The sequence below is a fragment of the Glarea lozoyensis genome (genome assembly GCF_000409485.1).
Source record: "Glarea lozoyensis ATCC 20868 chromosome Unknown GLAREA1, whole genome shotgun sequence".
NCBI classification, from domain to species: Eukaryota; Fungi; Ascomycota; class Leotiomycetes; order Helotiales; family Helotiaceae; genus Glarea; species Glarea lozoyensis.
Window position 1 is genome coordinate 870,284 of NW_007360983.1, and position 23,385 is coordinate 893,668.

Here is a 23,385-nt window from a genome sequence, read left to right on the forward strand (position 1 = left end):
CTATCGCACGAGTGCCATAGGGCGAACGCAACCTTAACTCGATGCCGTCGCTTCAGCCAGAGCACTCTGAACAGGAGGAAGTATTTTGAAAGGAACTTCCTACCGCCCACGCTTATTCTTACCATGCATCAACACCACAATTTGCAGCTGAGGCTCGTGGACTGCTGACGGTGAGCCGTAGAGGCATCTAGGTAATACATCATGACCCCTCACAATTGATGCTCAGTCGATGCAACCTTTCACATTCATCCGATATATTATCACTTTACAGGCTACTGTACCCCACTCGAAGGCTGCAGTCTCTCCTTCTATTCACATCTCGAATTGCTGCATTCTTCTTATTCTTCTCGTTTGCTCTGTCAAATTGGGACTTCCAAATGCTTTATTGCTGGTGGCGTCCGCGAGCATAAATCTCTTCGCCATCCGCAGCAGATGCCGAGGCTTTCCTTGCGGTGCCACTGACTCGATGGCGAATTTGAGATCTTTTTCACGTACTCGCGTACCGTGCGAATTCCATCGAGTCACAATCATGTCCAAATGTCTGCGGCCAAGTCATAGTTCATCGGGCGATGCAAATGGTCGGTGGATGTAATTGGCGATGCGGTTTGCTTCGCGTGCCCAGGCGAACTGTTGCTCTGCTCTGTGGCACGACGTAACTCGTCGGTCGGCACTACATTCATATACCGCGCACCTATTACAGCACGTGGAGTGTATTTCCCTGATGTATTTGCCCAACGCCCTTTTCGGTTTGTCTAAGAAGGTCTAGAACTCTTGGAATCAGAGAAAGCCAGTGCACTTGGCTGGAGGCTTGTGAAGAACGTCCAATTCCAAGCCATTGATCAAGCGTTTCCTGCAACAACCTCAAAAAGATCATTACTTCCTAACATTTCCGCATGTCTTACTTGGTAAGGCGACCAGATCCGTTCGCACCTCAAGTTTGCCTTGCCCTGGCGCTCGTTGCTTTCTGGGGATGCCGTGACGGGCCAAATCTGCGACCATGTGATGCCTTTCATCGGTTACCGAATCACTTTTAATGGTTCGCCAGTCCCCATCAGTTGGAGAGTGTGGGTGTACAGAAGTCTGCCGTTGGATTTCACGAGTCCGGTATCGCGGGGTGCAGTAAAACTGCAATCATATTTCCTTTTTCTGTCCCAGGATCTACTAAGCTGGAAAACTTTTCACAGAGTTTTCGTGCGATCATCTTTGTGATTTTCTTGTCTGGCGGAATGTTTGGAATCAGCTGATTTGCTGAAGCTCATCTACCAAAATTTCGGAGAAGGCTCTTGATCGATCATAATTGAACAAGTGTTCAAGATCTTCCGTCCATTGGTTTTCGAAGCCTTCTCGCTGCCCAACGTCTGAACAGGTACGGCCACAAACATGCTCCCACGTAGGCTCTATTTTATCATATACGATATTATCCCGCTTCGTTCGTCGGGCCAACTTCTCAACATGAATTGTCCGATCTCGCGCTCAAAAAGGCTGATCTACCATCAATGTCTTCGATCAAGCCATTGATCAGAGATCTCGTTACAAGGAATGACTTCCTAGCGGGATATCCTTACCATTGGGAGTAATGATGTACTTTGTACCTTTATTACGACAAGTTACTACACGGTATTTATACCGCAATGACGTCTCATGTTACATCGGTAAATAAGTCACTCAGGTGTTGATGTACAAGTGTTCAGTTCCTTCATTTGGTCAATACGTGGATGATGAATTCTACTCTGTACACATGCTTCCGAATGGCCGACGAAACACTATAGTTCTTCGATTAAGCTGGCAAATCATCGCATACTTGGTTGACCAACTTGGCACATCTTCAGGTATTTAGTCAATTGTTTCCAGTGAATAACTTCAGATCTACTTGAAATCAAGTTTGTTCTTTCTGAAGTTTAGTGAGTGGGTAGATGACTGACACTTACCTTGTCCTCTGCGAGACAGAACCGTCGATATGGATCGACACTGTGTAAACAAATTTTATCTCTTTATTTGATAAAGAAAGTTAAGGAGAATTCTACCTCTTGGTGCTCTAGTCAGGGAAGCGTCATGTCCGCGCTGGTGCTCTGTACCCCACGATGACCCCGTTTCATTGTAGTGCACATGCGACCCGCGACGTCAATCAGACTTCTGACAAAGAGTGGCTGGCCGTAAATAAGGACATGAGGGGGCTGCTTCTATGGGAAGTGCGACGATGGGTTACCTGTAGTTGCATGCTCGTGTCTTGTAAGATTTGACTTCGGATCAGCTTCCAATGATATGGCCAAATGAGAAGATCGGTGACCGAACAGAGGAAAGCAGTGTACTTTCGTTCTCTGTAGTGATTCCAATAAGTTAAGCTCCTTTCTATTGTATCCACAGCGGCTTGGTGAGCCTAAGTTCAGTGATGAACTATTACTTTTAGGTCTCTAATGTGTGGGACAAATCGAAGACTCATCGAGACTTCATAGCTTGTCTAACACCTTCAGAGTTACTTTTGCTAGGGCATTCTTTTGGTCTCCTCGAGTTCCTCGGAAATACAGGTGTCCGATTCTTCTCGCTTTCGTAAGCAGAGAAAAATCTCGATGCTATGAACTAGGTATTGGAAATATGATTGGGGGTGTTCATATAGAGTTCGTATATGGTAGATCTGGTAGTTTTTGATCCCTCGTATCTGTCTTGGAGTATAACTGTGACTAGAAATGGTTCGTAAGTGGACACTTTGACATCTCGGAATGTAAACTCGACCCGGAGGAGAGGATCTACAACCACCTGGACGTTATGAATTAGGATTTGCATTTCATGAGCGTATCTTACCAAAATACCACCTAATATATAGATATATGATTGGATATGCACAGAAATTTCCGCTTTCGTGCACCTTCTTATTTTCTCGCCGTGTGATAAAATGAGATTGTTCTTTTCTTTTGTCGATATGTCTGACGATCTCACAATTTCGGGGTTCTAACTAAGTTGGAAAGTATCTTTAAGACATAATTCCGCTAGGTACATTCTTTCTTGCCCACAATATTACATATAAGAGCTATCTCGATTAAAATTTAGGCGATTTTACGTTCGTCGATGTCTAAAGATACGAAGTTATCAACTTTCCTAACTAATGTGGTAAACCAATGATCCTTGTAGCTTCGCTCCCCGGTGGCTTTTATATATGATTTTAATCTCCCTCATATCTCAATTCTAATCGTGGACTTCTACTAGGACCATCCTCATTATACTTACTAACATCTCCCGACAATCTATCGCCATCATTTGAAATATCACAGGTGACTACAGATTCGCGTCTCCAATTCGTTTCTTCTATTTGGATTGGGGATAAAACATACGCAGATTACTTCCTATACTATGATTGGCTTGAGAGAAGTTCATGAAACCATCGGGTTGACATGATGCTAACCAGAAGATACATATCCAGACTTATTCTCCCACAACAACCTGAATGGAAAGCCACAAACCAAAACAAATCTCCAGGCTGCTAGAAAACCATTTCGCATTTCATACAAACATGGAAATCATATATATTGGAAATACAGTGCATTCCCTCCTCCTTCGCTCTTATATTTTCCAAAGAATCAAGTCGCAGAACGACGTGAAAACGGTATCTTTAATGTGCGAAAACATCTACTCTTACCCTAGAGGAACTTAGCAATATCTTGGCTTTAAAATTGACTTGAAAGATGATTTTTCGCAGGCTTGTGTTTTGTATTTTTGGTAGTAGATGAAAGCTAACTTCAATAGAATCTATCACCGATGGGTTGCAAGTCTACTGGGACACCCTCATAGGACAACAATGCCAGAAAATGACATTCTAACACTCCTTCCTACGCAGGCTATTTTACCCTCTGTGATAGAGACATCATTCTATCTTCCCTCGAACGATTTGAGTAATTGTAGTGTTTCGAATGGGGTATCGTTAAGGCGGATGTTCCGTGAGACTTGCACCACACTGGTGGATGTTCAAAGATTTGGGCAAAACAAAGAACATGTTTTGAACTCGATCAAATAAACTAGGACTTAATCACCCCTCGAACTCTCCACTTCAGGACAAAATATGGTGAGATGAACTAGATAGTGACGTAAATATAAATCACTTCTCGCTTCTCATTCGTCCTAGGAGCAGCATCCGGGGACTAGCTTACTACACCCCAACACCTACCCAATCCACCTTTGACCATGAAGATGCAAAACAGCACACATGCTCGCAACAAAAATCCCATCTCTAACCTCAACCCTCAAACTCTTCCTTAAATCTCATATCATCACTCCACTCCCTCATTTTTCCTCCTCGCTTCCCCGCACCCCAAAAATGGGTGACGCCATCCCTCCCTTAACCCCGAAAAAAGAAATCAACCTTCTTCGCGGCTGGCCGCATTTCTCTCTGTTGCCAGTCGAGAAGATTAAAAAGGCCAGTCAGAAAGCACTTGCTGATGAGAAGACGGTTATTCCGGGCCTGTGTTATGGTCCTGATCCGGGGTTTCAGCCGTTGAGAGAATCGATTCAGAGGTGGACGGGAAGATTCTTTGGGGATGAGGGAAAGATGAGGGATGGAGAGAAGATTGGGGATAGAATTTGTATAACAGGTGGTGCGAGTCAGAATCTGGCTTGTGTGTTGCAGGTGTTTAGTGATCCGATTTATACTAATGTGTGGATGGTTGCGCCGTGTTATTTTTTGGCGTGTAGGATTTTTGAGGATAGTGGTGGTGAGTTTGAGTTTTCACTTCTGCTATTTTTCAGTTTGCTTTGTAGGACGACTGTTGGGGGATAGCGGGATTGAAGAAGCTTCTCTGGACGATGAAGATGAGCCAAATTATGAACTTAGTCCTGGATACATAAAGTTTTGGATGGAATTAGAGTGGATGCTCGAAAACTGCACCATCTCATAAAAAAGAATTTCTGAAAACTATAGGCTCATTCTGATATTGTTTTAGTGGTAATCGGTGCTGTACCCGAGGGAGATGAGGGAGTTGATTTAGAATATCTGAGGAAGAAGTTGGAGACGGAAGATGCAAAGCCTGCTACTGTAAGTCCAATTGATGAATTGAACTTTTCGTTCGACAGAGAATTGTGTTTCTCAAATGCAGATGACGATCACAGGCTGCTTAAATCTGCACGAGTTCAAGCACCACTCCCGTTTCCAACATTCATAAGTAGGTGGACAGTTACTGACATAAAACCAGAGACTCAAATCCCAGAAACCCTGGTCAAAAATCTACCGCCACATCATCTACTGCGTTCCTACCTTCTCCAACCCATCCGGCAAAACCATGTCTCTCACCTGCCGTCAATCTCTCATCCAATTAGCACGAAAGCACGATGCTCTGATAATCACAGACGACGTCTACGATTCCCTTCTCTGGTCTACAACCCCATCAACCTCTAATCCAACCAAAGCTGTACTCCCCAGATTAATCGATGTCGATCGAACTCTCGAACCAACACCCGGTAAAGACAGTTTCGGGAATGCCATGTCTAACGGATCATTCTCAAAGATTGCTGGGCCCGGCGTGAGAACTGGATGGGCTGAAGCAAGTCCCAAATTCATCTATGGATTAAGTCAATGTGGTTCTTCACGGTCTGGGGGCGCACCGAGTCAATTGACTGCAACCATGATTAACGAATTGCTTGTTTCAGGGGATTTGGAGAATCACATCCAAAACACGCTTATTCCAGCATACAAACGTCGGTGCGAATTTATGGTCGACGCCATCACCAAGTATTTGTCGCCACTGGGAGTGTCGGTAGGAGAGACGTCGTTTTCCTCGACCTCTTCATCCTCGGATGGAGTATTTGGTGGTTACTTCATTTGGATAGATCTCCCTTCAGATATCAACGCTGAGGTTGTGTCTCTGAAGGCTAGACAGCAGGAGAATCTTATTGTTGCGCCAGGCAAGCTTTTTGAGGTGTACGGAGATGAAAGTGTCACGTTTCCAAATTCAATACGGCTGTGCTTTTCTTTCGAGGAGGAAAAGGATTTGGCGGAAGGTGTTGAGCGGTTAGGTAACGCTATCAAGGCCGTCAGAGAAAGTGGAGCTGGTAACAAGGGATTGGGAGGTGAAGTTGATTTAGCATTGTTCAGATGAGCCTTGTCACGAATGTGGCAATTATAAGCACAAACACTTTAAGTGAGCATTTTTGAAATGTTTTTATTCAGTAACAGCCTATGTTACGTGTGCGGCAATACACCCTCAACTTACAGCCAGAGAGCAAAGATTTGTGTTCTGAACTATCCGGACTAGCTGGACTTGAAAATTAAGTACTAAGCTTTCCGTCCATATTTCCCATGTGTCAACGTCCTATTGTCAGACACGAAAGCTTTCTGCGCCCTCAAACAAGAGCAAGCTCTCATCGCACAATATACACGCCGTATGCAAATCGCATTACAGCCACTGACGAGACAAACATTCCCCTCCTACTCGAGTTACAGTTGATAATGTGGAAGCGGGTTGTGCATAGAATAGAAAATAATGTGTTAGCAAAACCCCAGCCGAAACGATGTTCTTCTTTCAAAGCGAACAATTCCAAGACTATCTGAAAATTCCCAGAATGTCTGATTCCTCATTCAAAGTGAACAATTGCTATACTGTCTGATGCTTGGTCAAACGCCGAATCAAGTTTGCAACGGTGTGGAAACATGACGGGACCAATTCGATCCATAATTTCGACCACCTCTTTGACCTCCCCGACCAGTGTTAGATAGTGATGATCCTGAGGTGTTTTCGGATTTTGGCGAAGGGAAGCCAGCATCCTTCGAGCGTCCTCCTCGTGTTGTTGATAAAGATCCTTGTCGTGGTGTATTTGCTCCACGGGCTACTCCTCCCTGTGAGCCACCTCGTCTTGGATTGCTACGTTGCCTTTGCTCTGGTGCCACTGGGCCGTTGAGAATTCTCCCCTCTCTCTGGCCCGCAAGCTGAACTCTGAAGGTGTATCTGCCGTTCGCGATGGGTCCATTGAATGGAAGGAAATCCCGACTGACCACTTCTGCGGCGTGAAATTTTCTGGGAAGAGACCTTGGAGGCTGTGGGGCTGGTGACCATGCTGCAGCTGGCGCTGTGTGCGGCACCTTGATAACAGGCAAAGAACCCATTTCCTGCTCTTCAAAACATTCCTCAGCTGCTGGCTTAGAGCATGTTGAGCCCGTCTCTGCTGAAGCCGAGTCCAAATCCGACAAAGGAAGTGAAACGGTTGCTGCTGTTTGAGACTGAGGCAACTCGAGGGCATTCTTGCTGGAAGAATCTACAGCGAGCGCATGCGATTTAGGTGGGGAGTGCTTTCTGCCGATTAGGTTGTTAATTCGATCTTGCCAACCGCCTGCTGCTTGTTCCTGGCCACGTCTTGCATCGTGATGTGAAGCAACAGCCCTAGATGCATAATCTTGACGGCCTTGGTGAGAGACGTGATTTAATGGGATGACCGGAGCTATCACAGCTGCGGCGAATGTGGCGGGTTTTGGCGGCCCGATGGGAGCAAGTACAGCGGGTGGTAGTTTTACAACAGGGGCTGGCTTAGGAAGGCTGACATGTGGTCGCTGTGCATCTCCATCATAAGCCGGATGGTTTGTATCCGCCATCGTCGGCGGGGGAGGTGACGGGGATCCGGGCCTGTCGAATTGGGGCATTTGCTGCTCTTCCAAGCGAACATCCCGATTGTTTGGGAAGAACCTCGAGTCTCTCGGTCGAGAAGCAGCATTTCGAGTGCCAGAAGATTGCCAGACATCCTTGTACTGGTGTTGTTGCTCCAAAGCTCTTACTGGTTCTGCTAATTCTTCCTTCATGTTGACCCTCTCCCCGTCAGAACTCACAGTCGTAGGACGCCAGGTTTGATCAAGTTTCACGCCGAGTGCAGCGGAGTTTGGACCCTGTGCGACCTGATGCTTTGAGGGCGCTTCTTCCGCCTGTGCATTCTGTTTGAAGAGCATGTCGGATTGTTGGACTAGTTCAGTTGCATTTCCCCAGCCACTTTGCGCCAGCTTTTGACGGTGTTCTTCTTGTTGGGGATCACCTTTATTTGGTGGTCCGATTGGTGCAACACGAGGAGCAAATGGATTGCGGTCACGGCCCTGTATGTATTGACCATTGTTGTTCCGGTTCTGATTAGGCGGACCAATTGGCCCTGGGTGAGGAGCCCCGGAAACCCTACTAAGCTCGGGATTGAAAGTCCCATTGCCCAGAGTACGATCATTCGAGGGAGGAGGACCCCAGACACTTCTCGATGTCTGTTGTACAGGTTGAGCCCAGACACCTTGAGAGTTTTGGTACCGGTCTGAGTGATTGTTGGAGGTGCTGGGCTGCCATGCTTGCGACGATCTACCGTCTGGACCTCGTTGAAGGGCTTCGGTTGTCTTGATTTCGGTTCTATCGACGACGCCGTTTGCGCGAGGCAGAGGCTCAGCAGATGGCTTCTCAGCTTTCGCGGGTGCCGCTGGAGCGATTTCAGAGGGAGATTTATTGGTCGATGGTTTTGATTCTTCGGGCTTCGCAACTTCTTTTGCTGAAGATGGCTCTGTTGCTGATTCGCGAGCTTGGATGGAAAGAGGTGCTACTTTGTCTTGCTTTGGTGTGGCCGCCTTGCTCTTCTGCGTCTCTGGTGGAGGCCCCATAGCTTCCAGCTTAATTCTGATGCGCTCGCGCTTGGCAGCCTCTTCTCTCGCTTCTTCTTCCTGACGTCTCTTGATGGCCAATTCACGCGCAATCTGCATACGCTTTTTCTGATCCTCGAAAAGTTGATCCTCAGACAGGACAGCGCTTGCTGGTGGTGGCGCCTGGCCGCCGTCAACTGAGCCAGTTGCCGATGGTGCCAATTGTACGTTCATGGAGTGAGGAGATGGGTGGCTAACCACGGGAGATGCACGAGATTGCCATGGTTGATTTTGACTTTTGTTTTGTGGGGCTCGCTGGTTTGGATGTTGACTTGAAGGTGAAGCCTCTCTTGGAGAGGAAGGGGCGTCGCTAACAGCAGCCAATGAGCCGCGTCGCATGTTAAGCAGCTCATGGGGAGGCATCTCGTGACCACTTCGACTCAATCTCCGTCCAAAATTCCCACTGCCTCCGCTCACATTGGAAGAGGTGCGTCGGCGTCCGTATGAAGGGTCTTGCATGCCTGCACGGTGCGTTTGGAATGCAGCAGAAGGCTCTGCGGGCCCATCTTGATGAGGTCTTTGCAACACTGCGGGCTGTCTACCGTCGTTGCGAGTAGAGCCTCGTCGACCGTCATTTACTGGCTCATATCTACCAGATTGCGAGTTGTACAGTTCTCTGCTAGTATTCGAATTTCCATCTCTCCACGATCGACTAAAATCGTCTGCAGCAATCTCCTTCGCAGGAGGAGGCGGCATTGCCTGGAATCCATGAGGATCTTTATGAACAAAGCGGCTTTGTGAGGGTGCTTGAGTTTGTGGAAGCTCAATTGCAACCGGTGCAACTTTGTCCACTGGTGGTAAAGCTGCCCATGGTGATTTGACAGGTGTAGGAGGTCCTGGGGGCTTCGCGACCAACGTGGGCTTCTCTGCAGCTCCTTTAAGCACCAGACCAGTTCTTCCAGAACCAAATCCACTGGGCTTTACTGTAGGCGAAGCAGATTGCGTGGGAACAGGAGATTTTGACTTCGGTACGTCGAGGGGCTTGATGTCCTTTAAAACTGGCGGAGGCGCAACAGGCACTTCAGGCGGAGAAACAGGAACTTCATCGGCTTGCGGTAAGGTGATCTTGGTCCCGTCCGTCCATTCTATAGTTTCCGGAGCCCAATCGTCGTCATCATCATCGATATCTGCCCAATTCTTCTCCTTGCCTGGATCGTCTGATTGAAGTCTCGTCGCCAAATGAATACCGTAACGCTGCTTTAATTCTTCATCCGTGAAGCGTTTGGGTTCGGCAGGAGCGGCAGCTGACATCAGTTAGCAATGGCCAGAAAGAAGCTATCTAGATCGAACTACATACGTCTGTTTTTGTTCCAGACAGCGCTGGCATCAGGCGCCGCGCCTGTCTTGTTTCCATTTGTACTTGTTGCATTTCGCGGCGCAGAGTCGCGTAGACCACTCCCGGACTTTGCGACTAATCTTGGTCGTGGAGCAGAGCTTAGTGACGGGCCGCTTTGTGCTGATGCAGCTCCAGCAGCTCCTTTCTCACCAGTTTTAGAAGTCGGAGGAACCACAGTGCCTTTGGCAGCAAGAAATGTCTTGTTGACGGATACTGGCTTAAAAGACACGGGTTTCTTTACGGTAGATGTCGTACGAACATGACCTGGCTGGGTTTTCGCGGTTTCCGCTTTTGAATTCTCAGTATCCGATCCTCCACTAACACTGACCTCCGCCGAATTGATAATAGTATCAGCATCGCCTGTGGTTTGCTTGATTCCGTCATTGTCAGTATCGAGGTTTCCGTTTACGATAGTCTGTTCAATCGGGGAGACATCTTGGCTGGCAGTTTCAGTTGTGTTCTGGTCGCAAGTCAGCATTGAATCTCGAGTGTGAAAGACTATGTAAACACACTAGCTCATGGTCAGGAACAGTGGAGGACTTCGCAAGTGTGTCAGGAGTGGCTTCAGTTGCCATCATACGTCTTCAGAGTTGTTTGCGTATGTTCGAGGAGCTGCGCATGCGTTGGCCGCTTTGATTCGTCTGTATGCCGGAACTCTTGCGCAAGAGGCTTTCGGGTTGCGGAAGTAATAAATTCGATCGCGATATTAATAGAGCGGCGCAATCGATGAGGAGAATGACTCCGTGTTTCGTTGACGAAGAGAGTTATACGGTTGTGGTGGTCGTGAATTTGAGTTCATTGATTTCAGAACATGTACGACAGAACGCTCGATTAGGCTTAGCCGCACTAGGATAATTAAGGCTGAAGCAGCCCACCCGAACAAAGTGATTCATGCCGATCTAAGATTCTTTAATGGCTGTTAATACCACTACAATAATAAGATCACATATGTTATTGGAAATCACTCAAAGTTCAACTCATTATGGTTGGATTTCTCTTGCACTGATTAAAAAGCATGTGCACGTGAATGTTTTCTGCTTGAGTCAAACTAGTACCAAGCTTCAGAAATCAGAACCGAGGTTGACTCTATGCAGGTGGTCTTAAGTGGTAGATCGGGTGACGAACACGCTCCCAGAATATGGCCGTATGGGGTATGAATGAACAAGGCGTGTTACGTGAACTCGTAGATAATATGTGGCCCCGTTTATGGATACGGACGTGCTTGAGCAATTACCGTATCCCTAATCAGCTCACATAAATCCTCTATGCTGTATCAGGAGATCCAGTGGCAGTGCTTGGCTTTGAGAGTTTCTTTACCGCAATAGAGTGTTCTCATCATCCCACGGAAATAAAGGCCTAGATACTTTCCAATTCGAGAGACATTTCAGAGGCGATATTTAGTCTTGAAATCATGTAAAATGAATCAAGTTTGTCGGTGCACGTAGCCGTCCAACGTATGTGCTCCTGAGCCCAATGTAGCTTTGCCAACATGTTCGCGGGGAAGATCGGCTCGACTCTCTGGTGTTGAAAATTTTGAAATATGCTAATAAGTTAACCTGAGGAATAGATCACTGCAATACATTTTGGTAAAAAGTCGCGCGATGAGTTGTCTACGCAACGGCTGGTATTCTCCTATCCATATTTACAAACTAGTGAAACAATCCATCAGGGCATCTCAATGACTTCATGACGTCTAATGAGCGTTGTTCTTGTGGTGGCCTAAAACTGTTAGATTGTAATCTGTACATTGTAATTTGTTTTCTTACGGAGATGGAAGTAGTAATTTTGAGCGTAACCGATTGCCATCATGAATGCAATGATGTGAATGATAGCTGTTAATATAATCAGTGTCCGCGCATCTAGATAAAAGCTGGCCAAATCAACGTACGTGCTGGGGAAGCGTTCTTTCCGAAATATTTGGCCTGATATCTTCCCATCAATCCCTTTGGCTTGACCTCTGGAGCGGAACCTCTTGGTAGTTTCTCGTAGAAGCTCACAACGCGCGACATGCGTGCAGCATCTTGGGCAGCCCCAAGTCCCTAAATCCTATCAGTGTGTGTCTTGGTCGATGGGAAATGTGGTCCGCTCGTTTGGGTTCTGAGGATCTTTTCGGTGATGTGATATGTTCAAGGTCGCAGATTCAGACTTACAGATGGAGAGGCAACCTAATGGTGAGTTAGCAACATGTGCAAACGTTGGTTTACAGTGCATTGGTCTTTGTACGTACCTTTGGAGGAATGAGAGTAGAGAGCGCTCGGCGTGTAACGAAACTCATCTTGACGGCTGCTCGTTCCATGTTAGCGAATCGTGGGTTAAGATCCCTTCCCTAGAGGCTATCGAGCATAGAAATAATTTCATACCTCGATTGAGTATCCTGATCGTGTGTGGAAGTGTACTTTGCGTTTGACTGTGGTTGCGAAGAGCTTGAAGTCCGACACCCACCGAAGAAAACGGCGCTAATTGGGCTCGCCTCCCGCGCGGCTAACATCGACTCCAGAAAGGACTCAACATTGCAACCAAAACCACTATCCTCACATCACTCCCTTGAGGAACAATATGTCACTTTTAAGACCTTCAATTAGCGGTCGCATGCTCAAAGCAAGCGCCCCAGTATTTCGACGAGCCCTTCCCGCTACCGTACGCTTCGACAGCTCGACAGCTGTGGGAACGCCCCTCACGACTTCGAAATCAGAAAGTGAAGAGACCTCTGTCACTGAGCAGCAAAAGACTCGCAGTCGCAATGCGCCTAACTATGCTGCAGAGGTAGACCAAGCTGCTTCGTAGGACTCCCCTTTTGTGTGGGTGAAAGACTAGCTAATGAGCTTCAGGCTCTTTACCCCAATACCAAAGCGAGTTATGAACGGGAGTGAGGAAGGTGACGTTGTGCCGGCTGCTGTGTTATCCGGAGCGCCAATTGAATTAGAGGCTAGGACTGTTCGGTAGGACCAAGTCTATCTTTTGTATGCGTGTATCTTCTGATTATTGATAGCATTTACAAACCAGCAAAGACTGCTACCCAATCTGGAGACTGGCATGGGCACCATTGGCGAATGGACTGGGATATCTTGCCCAAGGGACATAGATGGGAGAACCCATTGATGGGATGGCAATCATCGGCAGATTTCATGCAAGGAACACACATGAACTTCAAATCGAAGGACGATGCAATCAGATTCGCGGAGAAGCAAGGTTACGAATACTTCGTCCAGGAGCCAAACAGCCGTAAAATTCTTCCGAAGGCATATGCAAATAACTTCTTGTGGTCCGATAAGAGATTGAAGCATATCCGGACGAAGTAGATTGAGTTGTTTGTTGTACATAATAAATCATTGAAACTTTAGTCAAGTACAATGAGATGTGTTCTACTAGTCACGGTCTCGCGGAAGTAAGATGATTCATAGCTCGGTTTCTGGACATTAATAGAATTTACGCCATTTCATAAGCACTCTTTTTTCAAAGAACCTTTTACTTTGTATAGCTGCAATAGCGATTAAAGTAGGAAGAGGACGACTTTTATTATATGAGAAAGTCTTTCTACAAAGCTCTGAACAATTCAGAATTAAGTGTAATTTCAAGTCGTCAAGGTGGGTGGGCAGCCACGTCGATCAGGTCATCTATTCCGTACCATCAGCGGGTGACGGATTTAGCCGCGATAGGCGACTTCATCGACCTGCTGCATTTTGAAGCGCGCTAATAAAAAAGTAGAGGAGAGTCAACTATTTCTGAACCATAGCGACGTCAACATGGATGACCTGGAATCTCTAGAACTTTTATCTTTGGTATCTAAAGTCACGTCTGAAATCGAGAATCACTTAGGAATCAACGAGAAGACTCTTGCCGAATATGTCATTGCGCAACGGACGCAATGCAAGTCCTTCGAGGATTTCCAGAAGGCGATGGGTTCTGACTTCCCAGCGAGTTTGATAGAGAGTGTAGATCGCCTGGTGACAACTATGCACCCTAAACTTAGAGGAGCAAACGGTCAACAAAGTCGACATGGAGCAGCAATAGCTGAAGAAAAGACCAAGGTGTTCAGAGGACTCGCACTTCCCGACAGAGATGTGCCATGGCAAGACGACGAGGACTTCGATGGAAACGGCAGCAAAACCAATGAACCGGATGCTATAGATGATACACTCGCGCTTCTGGAAGGCCTCGAACCCAAGGCGCGAACAGAGAAACCTCAAGCCCCAAGTCGCAAACGGAGTCGAAGCCCTGGGGATGACTACGATCGGGGTCGCATGGGGAAAGATCGATATAGGTCTCGCTCAAGATCATTAGAAGAGCCTCGAAGACGTAAGAAACGGGATAAAGAAGCAGCAGATGAATTCGGCCGCTCGAGGAGGGGCCATAAGTCAAGGAGAAAGAGAGATGAGGACGATGACTTCCGAAGACCCCCTACGCCAGAAATTGATGACGAACCGATATTAAACAAAGTTTATGATGGGCATGTCACTGGCGTGAAAGACTTTGGGGCATTCGTGAATATACATGGAGTAAAGGGTAAGGTTGATGGGCTTGTACATGTGTCCGCGTTAGTTGAAGGCCAGAGAGTAAACCATCCGTCGGATCTGGTCTCGAGGAACCAGCCTGTCAAGGTTAAGGTACTCAAACTTGAAGGAAATAGGATCGGTTTGTCGATGAAAGAGGTCGACCAAGAAACCGGGCGAGATTTGGTACCCCAATCAAGGATACAATCTGGTGCCAATAGCGAGAGGCTAGGAGGATCGAAAAACGAATATGGATTGTTAGACGAAGCAGTCACTGTGTTTGAGGGAGATATGTCGCGAAACTCACGACATCCAAAGAAACGCATGACGTCCCCAGAGCGGTGGGAAATCCGGCAATTAATAGCATCTGGAGTTGTGAAAGCCTCCGACTACCCCGACCTGGACGAGGATTACCATGCCACTCTCAACGGTGAAGGAGAAATGGAGCTTGAGGAGGATGTAGATATCGAACTTCGGGAAGAGGAACCTCCTTTTCTAGCGGGTCAGACAAAGCAATCTTTGGAACTCTCACCCATCAGAGTAGTCAAGGCTCCTGATGGCTCTATGAATAGAGCTGCGATGGCGGGAACAACTTTAGCTAAAGACCGCAGAGAATTGAGACAGCAAGAAGCGCAGGACAAAGCAGCCGAAGAAGGCTCAAAGGTGGACTTGGCTGCGAACTGGAATGACCCAATGGCGAATCCCGACGACAGGAAATTTGCTAGCGATTTGAGGGCAATTAAACCAGCCGCTCCTGGTGAAGTGGTCCCCGAATGGAAAAAAGCAACACAGAGCAAGGAGCAATCACTGGGACGACGAACAGATATGACTATGAAACAACAACGAGAGTCTTTGCCTGTGTTCAGATTTCGATCAGAGCTGATAAAAGCAGTTCATGCAAATCAGCTCTTAATTGTGGTTGGCGACACTGGTTCGGGGAAAACGACCCAACTGACCCAGTATCTGGCTGAAGCTGGTTTTGCAAATAACGGTATGATAGGATGTACACAACCGCGTCGGGTCGCTGCAATGTCAGTCGCGAAGCGTGTTTCTGAAGAAGTAGGCTGTCAATTAGGTCAAGAGGTTGGCTATACCATTCGATTTGAAGATAATACCAGTCCAGCGACCAAGATAAAATACATGACCGACGGCATGTTACAACGTGAGATCTTAATAGATCCTGATCTAAATAGATACTCTGTAATCATGTTAGACGAAGCCCACGAGCGCACAATCGCCACGGACGTCTTGTTTGCGCTTCTCAAGAAAACACTCAAGCGCCGACCGGACATGAAGGTCATCGTTACTTCTGCAACTTTGGATGCCGACAAGTTTTCTGCATACTTCAACGAGTGTCCCATCTTCTCCATCCCTGGACGTACATTCCCAGTTGAGATTATGTACTCACGAGAACCGGAATCAGATTATCTCGATGCGGCTTTGGTAACGGTGATGCAGATTCATTTAACAGAACCGCCTGGAGACATACTACTGTTCTTGACTGGACAGGAAGAAATCGACACGAGTTGTGAAATCCTCTTCGAACGTATGAAAGCCCTAGGACCAAGCGTGCCAGAGCTAATCATCCTTCCTGTCTACTCCGCACTTCCTAGTGAAATGCAGAGTAAGATCTTCGACCCTGCACCTCCAGGGAGCCGAAAGGTCGTTATTGCGACTAATATCGCAGAGACATCAATTACTATTGATCATATCTACTATGTTATCGATCCGGGATTTGTTAAACAAAATGCTTATGACCCGAAGCTTGGAATGGATTCATTAGTTGTGACGCCTATCTCGCAAGCTCAAGCAAAGCAGCGTGCTGGCCGTGCTGGAAGAACTGGACCAGGCAAATGCTTTAGACTTTACACGGAGGCTGCCTTTCAGTCCGAAATGCTGCCTACTTCGATACCTGACATTCAGAGACAAAACTTGTCAACGACGATTCTGATGTTGAAAGCAATGGGGATTAATGATCTCTTACATTTTGATTTTATGGATCCGCCTCCCACAAACACTATGCTAACTGCTTTGGAAGAATTATACGCACTTTCTGCGCTAGATGATGAGGGCTTGCTAACTCGCCTGGGTCGCAAAATGGCCGACTTCCCCATGGAACCTTCTTTGGCTAAGGTCCTTATTGCAGCCGTTGATTTACATTGCTCGGACGAAATTCTTAGCATTGTAGCCATGATTTCAATGGGAACAGTTTTCTACAGACCAAAAGAGAAGCAAACTCAGGCTGATCAGAAGAAGGCCAAATTTCACGATCCCCATGGTGATCATCTCACCCTTCTTAACGTCTATAACGGATGGAAACAGAATAAATTCGGTAACCCCTGGTGCTTCGAAAATTTCATCCAGGCCCGGTCTATGCGGCGCGCAAAGGATATTCGCGACCAACTTGTCAAGATCATGGAAAGATACAAACATCCCATTACATCCTGTGGTCGCGATACTGCCAAAGTACGGCAGGCTCTCTGCTCAGGGTTCTTCCGCAATTCCGCTCGGAAGGATCCGCAGGAAGGTTATAAGACCCTCATCGAAGGGACACCGGTATATCTCCATCCGTCTTCAGCTCTCTTTGGCAAGCAAGCTGAGTGGGTGATATACCACACACTTGTTCTTACGAGTAAAGAGTATATGCATCACACAACCAGTATAGAACCAAAATGGTTGGTAGAAGCTGCACCTAGTTTCTTCAAAGTTGCACCAACAGACAAGTTGAGCAAAAGGAAGAAGGCTGAGAGAATCCAGCCACTGTACAACAAGTTTGCCGCGGAAGACGACTGGAGACTGTCCGCGCAGAAGAGGCAGGGAAGAGGTGGTGGTGGTGGGACTTGGGGTTAGATCATACATTCTGGGGTATTTTCGAAGTGCTCGTGATATCCGGCGAGGTCTATCTCGTTATTGGACTTTTGTAAGACAGCAGCCTTTCTAGGACGAAGGGGATATCTCTTAACTATACCCAAATTAATTCGACAGAAGCTACAAGGCGCGACGATGCGATTTTAAATGACGGCGGCTCATCTTTCTGGCTCGCATAAAATGGAGGATATACAAAATGCACGCTCATTAGTGGTTGGGTGAAGAAAATTTTCTTATTACCTTTGCTTCCGTGGCGAACATACGGTTGTACTTGTACGGCGATCTGTTGTAAGTTGTCAATATTTGACGTCAAGAGGTCATGCTTAGGTATAATGCTCCCGCTGACTCTCTTCAACACTGACTCCATGTGGAACCAACCTAAGCCTCCCAAAGCTTCCAGAAAATACTTTCTGTATTGTTTCACGAGAATAGGGGTTTCGCTTCTCTGTTGTTCCTGCTGACCTGGTCATACAAGTATCTAAATACTCCGGTGCTTCATGGTTACTGGCTAATCTGGTTATACGCCTCTTTCGCAAGGCTCGGAGACACCTCAATTGCCTTCGTTATTTGTTTCAGATTATTTTGCCCCCAGTACGCCCACATCTTACGGAACCAGCAACTGTTTCATGTCTTCTTCATGTTAAACGTAAATTCTTATCTTGTTGTTCGCCTCTCCCCACGCACACGAAGTATCTTCCATCTCTACGATTCTCCTGATTTTCCATGTTGAGGGGCATGAATCACGAGATGTGCGGAAGGATTTAGACATGCCCGCTCGCTCATAAGGATGACATGTGCTCGCTTCCCCGTGCACCCCTCAGATCTTACATGATTGCTGTCTCCAACAAGAATTCAAACACCTTTTAAGTTGAGCCTGCCCAGGCAGCAGGAGTAATCCGACTTGAGATCTGGATCAGCACAGGCTTGCGATCCCTCTTACTTACTCAACTCTCCCACTCCTACGCATTTCTAACGATTAATATTTCAGCCTCACAGCGCATATAATTCTTTTCCGTACGTCCTCCTGGCCTAAATACATGTCTTTGGGAGTCCACCGTCTGTAGAGAGCGTCTTCCCAATGAATAGTTCAACCCCTCATATTCGTCACGGCTTGTTTCGTTTCACGCTTCAATGTTTTGTGGTCATACTTGAGAAGCTCTCATTCAAGTTCGATAAGCATTAAGGCATGAGTGGCCCATCGAGGGTGTCCTCGGAAACTCGACAGGTTCGTCCTCACTCACAATCAATCACCTCACCTACGCTCAGCCGGCCTTGGAGTCAACAAGAAGAGATTGATCGATTCGCAACAATTCCGCATATACGCAGCGACATCTCAGATAATGTCTCGCCTATTTCAACGACACATGTCGCGAAGGAACTACCACCCATTCCGCCATTGTCAGCAATTGCGTCGACTGAGGAGCCAGAGCGGGAGGTCAGCGAGCCAAAGTCCGAAAGCAAGCATGAAATCCCCGAGGCGTTGAGAATTGTACATCCTAGTTTTTCACGACCTCAACGACCAAGATTACATATAAATTCTGAGTCCGACTTCATAGATGAAGATGCTAGAGCTTCACAGATTCAGAAACGTGGGACTGTTATTGCACGGAAACCAGTGGCGGTACCTGGAGTCCATGTTGAATCCAGAAGGCCGTCATCGACGACGCCATCGCCTCATTCTCATCAGCTACCACGTAGAACAGTGTCCTCTGATGGTTTAGGCAATCATACTGCAATTGATACCTATGGGTCGAGAAGATCCTCTCGGGTCATGAGCAACAGCTTCATACACTGGTCCAAAGTTATCTGCGGTTACTTATCTCTGCTCATTCCTATCCCTTTCTTCGTACTTGCTATCGGACTTGCAACTTTGGATGGAAAAGCTACTGAACAAAGGAGCAACTGGGACGTATACCAGAACTTGACGAAAGTTGTACGTACTTGATGTCTCCCAGCTGAAGAGGAATTGCTAACACTAAGTAGGCTGGGACCTTGTTCCCAATAGCCTTCGCTCTTATGCTCGGAAGAGCGCTGCTGAAAACGGCATCATACTCTCTGGAACGTGGCAGCACACTTCAGAAATTGGAACAGCTGATGGGGAGTCGAACATTCAGTGGAGCCATAGGAACACAACTCCAACTCCGCAGCTTCAACACTCTCGGGCTTCTAATAATAGTGTTGTTCTTGCTATCCCCTGTTGGATCCCAAGGGTTTCTTCGTTTCATATACCCTAGCATAAGCTCAAAATCCTCCATAACGACCATACCCTACTTCACGACTGACTCCCAGTCGCAACTCGCCGATAGCGATATATCCACCTGGCCTGCAACAGCGTTTAGTATACTTAATTCAATCTATATTGCCGCGGTTCTTACCCCAATTTCGAAAAAAGCCTCTCCGCTGGATCTATGGTCTAATATCAAAATTCCATTCTTGTCCTCTCTACCTTCCATCAACACTACCGAGTATGTTCCGATACCCTCTGATACAACGATAGTCTACGTATCTCTTGTTGGAATCCCAATATCCGGTCTCCAAACCGGCCGTACAACATTTGCCCTCGAGTCGAGCTATCTTGAGTTGAACTGTGGAGAGCCAGCGCGACAAACGGGAGTCTTCAGCCTGACGACATTACAGGCGAATACATCTACTATAAACGAAACATTTCACGGGACTTCGGCTGACGTAGATATTAATGGTACCGCAGGCTGGAGTCTGGGCCTCCAAAGATTCATTAGCCCGCTTTTCAATGCTACACAAAGCATTCCGTCGCCTGTCCCAAAGGTATGCCCACTTCCACAGATAGGCTCGCCGAATCCCCCTCAACCATTTATATCGGCGCCCTGTGCGCTCTCGGCGCTTGGAGCAGATCAAATCGGTTCTTCCACCCTCTTGTTCCAAGCAACAATTCCAAGTGCAGCGGACGGCTCGACTATCCAAGCGTTTTGCCAGATGAAAACCGTCTATGTCGAGTCAGAGGTGCTTTGTACCGGAGACTCGCTACCTTTAGCATGTCGAGTAACAGGACAGCGTAAATCTTTGCTACCACATGCCCCAGAGCTTCTCACGCCATTGGCATTTCCAGCAGTATTCGCACAACTCTCAAAACTACTTCCACGAGCATTTAAAACGACACTTGAATCACGAACCGCAGACCCGTCGTTACTGTACCTTATCAACCCAGATCCAGCATCACTAATAGAAACATCAGTGACTCTGAACATAGCCAATATCACAGGAGAGATTCTGAGCAGGAGACTAGCGCAGTTGATAAACACCTACTACATGCTCTCACAGGCACCAACAATTATCCCGCTAGGCGGCCCAGAAGCAGCAATGATGAAGGGCTATCCTTCTCTGACCGCAGACGTCACAGTAAGTGACGAGTTTTGGAAAATCAACTGGGGATGGTTCAGCGTGGCAATCGCTGGGACGTTAGTCATGTTCGTAGCTGGAGTTGTAGCTATAGTCTTGGATCTCAAGACTACCAATCCCGAGTTCTTGGGAACTGTCAGTAGTCTTCTGTTGGATTCGAAGTTTGTGGAGATGGAAAGGAAAGCAGGGGAGGATGCTTGGGAGACAAGCGTCAGAAATAAAGGGTTGAGGTTGAAGATGGGGGCGCTAGGGACGCATATGGGAGCTCCAGTTGTTGTTGCGCGGGAAGATGATGTGGTGAGCATGAGGAGTAGGGTAAGGAGTATGATGTCTTCTCGGTATAATTGATGAACAGCGTGTGGAACAATCTGATCTGGAAAATGGGGAAGGTAACGAATACTCGAATGTAATGATAATGTCTCTTCTAATTTTATGAAATACATATTTTCTAATAGAGTCGCAGAGGTTTTCTGCTGCGGGCTCAGTCGTCGAAATAAGCTCGCGGGGGACAAAATAAGTAGTAGTCGAAACACGGTTTTTCTTCGATGAAATTAACGGAATATCGTATAATTAGTAGATCAATTTAGAATAATATAAGATCTTCCGTCAAGAATTTAAGTATATAAGACTTCTTACGCTCTATTCGAAGTCGACTTATTCGGTCCAAGATTTATGGGCAGGTGATTGACACTTTTTTGTCCACCACGAAATAAGTATGAAATTCGCATAATCAACATTAACTCTGATCATGCTAGATTTCATAATTTACCTAAACTGAAATCGGGGCGACCAGGGTTTACGAACATATAGAAGTCCCAAAAATATGTGGCATAGACGGCTCCAAAATATGAAATCACATAGAGCATAAGCTTCCTATTCACAATCGAAAACCATTACGAATAAGTTCAAATTCCCTCAACTCCAAAATAGGCTCACCAAGAAGTGCGTTATCTTAAAAGAAATCCATCCATTGACGCTACTGCAATAAGATACAAGGATAGATAAGTGTCGTAAAGTAGAAGTGTCATGAGACCACAATTCTGTTTAACATCGGGCGACATCATAGAGCACCTCTCTATGCGTTGCGTCGTGACAAATCTGGAAGCAAGAAGATTAAAAGACCCGCGCGAACTATGCTTAAAGAGTTTCTGAAGTGTCATAGTCTTTCGCAGATTCCCGCCAACCAACAAAAGCACGATTTTCAGAAATCAAAAGATCTTGAACTTTACCCACCGAATTCGATTGGAGTTGCATACTCCTCCGCAATCTTCGTATACCCCAGAATTTTGTTCATCATGCGCCAGATTCGTGACTCTCATCATACATGCCGCCGCTTTTGATAGCCTAGAAGAAAATGTAGGCTAGTAGGAAGCTGAGCAAACACAAAGCTGCAACGATTTGTAGAGGAACTCCTTGGTTGGCTTGAACTCGCTGTGCCACATCGTTCACCGTCGCATTCGATGTTTCTCCGGCGGCAATCTTTCGCATTCTTAATCCGCCCTCATTTGCATAACTGGCAATTGTGGCCTTTGCGTCCGCCAACTGTGCTTTCAACTCGTCCACTGACTGTGGAACAGCTGCTGCAACTGTAGAAGCAATCGATCCTGATGTGGCAGGATTGCTTGCGGAAGACTTGGCGTCACCAATGGATCGTGCGTTACTTGGTTCGTCTTCGATGCGCGAGATTGGCCCTTGAGCATTTATAGATTTTCGTGAAGCGTCATCAGGTGTAAAGGCTTCTTCAGGAGAGTGAGAACGAGCGCTGGTGCTGTATGCTGGAGGTCCGCTTTGTGGTGTTTCAAACTGTACATATCAGCAACTACGTATAGTTCAGGGTAGTCAAGACTATACTCACGGTTCCATGTGATGCTCCATTAGCCCCGTTCTTCATTGGGGTGTGGGCGACTCCAGACCCATCCGCGGCAAGATAGACAACACGGATCTTCTTCTCCTGGACGGATGATTTCTCGGCATCGTCAACATGCTGCCACTACAGAACATTAGAACCGCCCTCTAGACGACTTGCTGATGCGATGACTTACGATCGACCCAGGACTAGTAAACTCCTTGTCAGCAGTGATCGCGACAGATTGTACCAAGAACTTGTCGCGACATTTAGCGTCAAGAGGAGGTTCCTGCTTCATTGCTTGCAAAAGAACTGGACAAAAGCGGTCAGTACCGAATTCCACTACTTCAACCTAACCGCCTACATACCAGTAACTTCGACTTCCTTCCCTGGTTCAACTCTGCCAGAGTTTGGACGAACGCAGTATCTGTTTATGTATATCAGTACACCAAACTCTCGGAATGGGCGAGAAGAATTACTGTTTAGGAGCAGTTGTTTTGACCTGTAAAATTATGAGATTAGTACGGCAACGTCACTCACATCCTTGAGGCAGCTAATTACCTTGAAAGCAACTGGAGTATGATTCGGATTTCTAATCTTGAGGATCTGCGACACCTCAGTGGTGAAGGGCCCTAAAAACTGTCAGATACGCTCGCAGATTCTACCACCTAACATACGATGGAAGCCAAGCTCCTGTGGATCGATCTCGACGGACATGATGAAGCTAGATGCGGGTTGTTGTGTTTGTGGGCGGCGGTATTGTAGTGTTGGACGGGAACGTGGTGTTTTGGAAACGGCGGCGCTGTCAAAGACAACCGAAGATGGTTGATTGCAA

General features: G+C 46.9%; 7 protein-coding genes across 7 annotated transcripts; 4 read left to right on the forward strand and 3 right to left on the reverse strand.

Annotated features, from left to right (window-relative positions):
* Positions 1 to 4,306: 4,306 nt before the first annotated feature.
* Positions 4,307 to 6,080, forward strand: GLAREA_08943 (PLP-dependent transferase; the record flags this gene model as incomplete). The annotated part of the gene is made up of 3 exons (XM_008077904.1): positions 4,307 to 4,700; positions 4,929 to 5,020; positions 5,178 to 6,080. 3 exons carry the CDS (start codon positions 4,307 to 4,309, stop codon positions 6,078 to 6,080), a joined length of 1,389 nt encoding a protein of 462 aa, XP_008076095.1.
* Positions 6,081 to 6,607: 527 nt separating this feature from the next.
* Positions 6,608 to 10,546, reverse strand: GLAREA_08944 (uncharacterized protein; the record flags this gene model as incomplete). Its single annotated transcript, XM_008077905.1, has 3 exons — positions 6,608 to 9,879; positions 9,933 to 10,431; positions 10,484 to 10,546. 3 exons carry the CDS (start codon positions 10,544 to 10,546, stop codon positions 6,608 to 6,610), a joined length of 3,834 nt encoding a protein of 1,277 aa, XP_008076096.1.
* A 1,118-nt stretch (positions 10,547 to 11,664) lies between these two features.
* Positions 11,665 to 12,267, reverse strand: GLAREA_08945 (uncharacterized protein; the record flags this gene model as incomplete). The annotated part of the gene is made up of 5 exons (XM_008077906.1): positions 11,665 to 11,690; positions 11,738 to 11,803; positions 11,860 to 12,010; positions 12,122 to 12,136; positions 12,199 to 12,267. 5 exons carry the CDS (start codon positions 12,265 to 12,267, stop codon positions 11,665 to 11,667), a joined length of 327 nt encoding a protein of 108 aa, XP_008076097.1.
* Positions 12,268 to 12,527: 260 nt separating this feature from the next.
* Positions 12,528 to 13,270, forward strand: GLAREA_08946 (uncharacterized protein; the record flags this gene model as incomplete). Its single annotated transcript, XM_008077907.1, has 3 exons — positions 12,528 to 12,751; positions 12,800 to 12,910; positions 12,961 to 13,270. 3 exons carry the CDS (start codon positions 12,528 to 12,530, stop codon positions 13,268 to 13,270), a joined length of 645 nt encoding a protein of 214 aa, XP_008076098.1.
* Positions 13,271 to 13,714: 444 nt separating this feature from the next.
* Positions 13,715 to 17,311, forward strand: GLAREA_08947 (P-loop containing nucleoside triphosphate hydrolase; the record flags this gene model as incomplete). The annotated part of the gene is made up of 1 exon (XM_008077908.1): positions 13,715 to 17,311. The coding sequence occupies one exon, from the start codon at positions 13,715 to 13,717 to the stop codon at positions 17,309 to 17,311; it is 3,597 nt and encodes a 1,198-aa protein (XP_008076099.1).
* A 1,204-nt stretch (positions 17,312 to 18,515) lies between these two features.
* GLAREA_08948 (uncharacterized protein) lies at positions 18,516 to 21,052 on the forward strand (the record flags this gene model as incomplete). The annotated part of the gene is made up of 2 exons (XM_008077909.1): positions 18,516 to 19,262; positions 19,313 to 21,052. The coding sequence occupies 2 exons, from the start codon at positions 18,516 to 18,518 to the stop codon at positions 21,050 to 21,052; spliced, it is 2,487 nt and encodes an 828-aa protein (XP_008076100.1).
* A 996-nt stretch (positions 21,053 to 22,048) lies between these two features.
* On the reverse strand, positions 22,049 to 23,267 carry GLAREA_08949 (PapD-like protein; the record flags this gene model as incomplete). Its single annotated transcript, XM_008077910.1, has 7 exons — positions 22,049 to 22,507; positions 22,560 to 22,694; positions 22,747 to 22,862; positions 22,919 to 22,977; positions 23,030 to 23,052; positions 23,112 to 23,182; positions 23,228 to 23,267. 7 exons carry the CDS (start codon positions 23,265 to 23,267, stop codon positions 22,049 to 22,051), a joined length of 903 nt encoding a protein of 300 aa, XP_008076101.1.
* Between the last annotated feature and the right edge of the window lie 118 nt (positions 23,268 to 23,385).